The sequence below is a fragment of the Aptenodytes forsteri genome, unplaced genomic scaffold (genome assembly GCF_000699145.1).
Source record: "Aptenodytes forsteri isolate BGI_AS27 unplaced genomic scaffold, ASM69914v1 Scaffold65, whole genome shotgun sequence".
Taxonomy (NCBI): domain Eukaryota; kingdom Metazoa; phylum Chordata; class Aves; order Sphenisciformes; family Spheniscidae; genus Aptenodytes; species Aptenodytes forsteri.
Window position 1 is genome coordinate 7,102,562 of NW_008795127.1, and position 1,976 is coordinate 7,104,537.

Genomic DNA, 1,976 nt, shown 5'->3' on the forward strand with positions numbered 1-1,976 from the left:
TTAATTATCTTTTGACTCTTCTTTTTGGAAATGTAAAGAACATGTTTGGATAGTTTTTTGGTTTTGTCATATCCGTTGTCACCAGCATTGTCGTTATTCATCTTAGTGTTATCTTTTTAGCTAATACATACATATCATTGGTTAGCACAGATGTGCAGGTGGTGAGGGGTTTTTTTATGCAAAGCTAATGTTACCATCTTTGTGCTAGTATTTTGATTGCTATTTACTCTGATAACAAAATTGAATGTTTCATTAGAACTGAAGCGGTTTCTAGAACTACAGTTCAGTTTTCATTAGAAAACATACAGACTTTATTCTTTCAGCATCTTTGTTTTCAGAAAGGAAAATCAGGGAAAGTGGTAATTAAAAAAACATTCTTCTCCCTTTTCAGCAACTCTCCATGTCTTCTAGTATTATTACTGTAAAATTTGATAGAAAGGCAGTGAAATAAGTATATTCTAAATGTAACCTGGAAAGAACACACAGAACAATCAACTTTGAATGTATGAACTAACAGCAAAGACTTTGAGCTAAAAGAAGAGGAGGAGCTTTGGAAAATGTTTTGAAACTTTACCTCGTGAGTCATCTTATTTCTTTCCAGCAGTGATGCAGCTAGCAGCATAAATCACACCATAAATACAATTATCCGTTATCCTTCTTTCCCCTGTTGTATTTTATTTTGCACAGGTTGTTATGATGGCTTAGTGTATGTACTTCAAAGCAGCGATGGAGAAATACACTGGACTTTTGTCACAGAAGATACTGTGAAAAGCTCTGCGGTGGTAGACCCTTCCAGTGGACTAGTCTACGTAGGATCACATGACCAACATGTGTACGCTTTGGATATTTATGTAAGAACACTGACTAACTTTTATGTGTAGAAGAATAAATATCCAACTTAGACCCTATTTGTAGTACACCAGATGAAGCTCCACTGGTGTTGGTATTCTCAGGAGTCCACAATTACAGTTTTGAAATAGTTAGGCCTGCTTGAAGTGGGGTTAGGATTATGTGGTAGTAAATAGTTTTAGTGGTGGTCTCAGCTGTGGAGTGATGTTCTTGTGCTACTAGTCCTGGTTGAAACCAAATCTTAAGTTTTTTAGTTACTAAATTCTCTGTGGGTGTTTCAGAATAGGGTGCCCACCTACAAATATAACTATGGCTTAATGGTGGAGAGAGAATCTTGCATTCTAAAAGAGTAGATGAAGGGAGATGGAAAGTAAGAGGGGCAGATAGTGCCTCTTCGTTAGCTGAATTTCTTTTATTTAGAGGAAGAGAAAGTAGCCAGTGGCATATGTGTTGCTGTAACAGCGTGTAGATTATATCTTCACTTCTTAACTAGTATTTGCTGAGTAAATGCAGTGTTTGATAAGCTTTGACATTCGAAGGTCTTTGTAAACATGATGAGCTTTAACTCCAACTGAAAAATTTATTTACCTTTTTTCTTGTGCTCACAGAAAAAGGCATGTATATGGAAGTTACATTGCGAAGGTGGAGCTGTGTTTTCATCTCCTTGTCTAAGTTCATTTCCACATCATCTTTATGTTGCTACACTAGGAGGACTGTTACTGGCTGTAAACCCAGTATGTACCTTTGCTTACACATTGTCTTTGATCCCAATCTCAAATTTAAATGAAACCAAAATGCATTTCTGAAGTTAAGATCACTTTTCTGATGAAAGGAACTGGATGATCATATGTTACCATAAGATATTTTTCACTTGAGGGTTTTATTATTATACACAAGGTTACCATAATAATTCCTGTATTTCAGAAAGCTGTCTAGTGATAGAGAACTGAAGTGACTTGCTTGAATTTACATGCTGACTGTAGGTCACAGTTGGAATCAGTGTTTTCTCGTTCCCATATACTACCTTAGCAGTTAAACCAGTGAGTAAGAGCATGTCTAGATTCCCCCCCCACCCCTTTGACAGTAGGTTTAGGAAAAAAAAAAAAAATAAACAAAAATTTCTTAAA

At 36.0% G+C, this 1,976-nt stretch overlaps 1 protein-coding gene across 1 annotated transcript in view; it reads left to right on the forward strand.

Moving 5' to 3' along the window:
- The window catches only part of AASDH (aminoadipate-semialdehyde dehydrogenase), a 21,323-nt gene that overhangs the window by 16,263 nt on the left and 3,084 nt on the right, over positions 1-1,976 (forward strand). The window contains exons 12-13 of the mRNA XM_009277408.2: positions 688-851; positions 1,458-1,583. Of these exons, the coding sequence (XP_009275683.1) occupies positions 688-851; positions 1,458-1,583 (290 nt within the window). The remainder of the gene's footprint in view (positions 1-687; positions 852-1,457; positions 1,584-1,976) is intronic.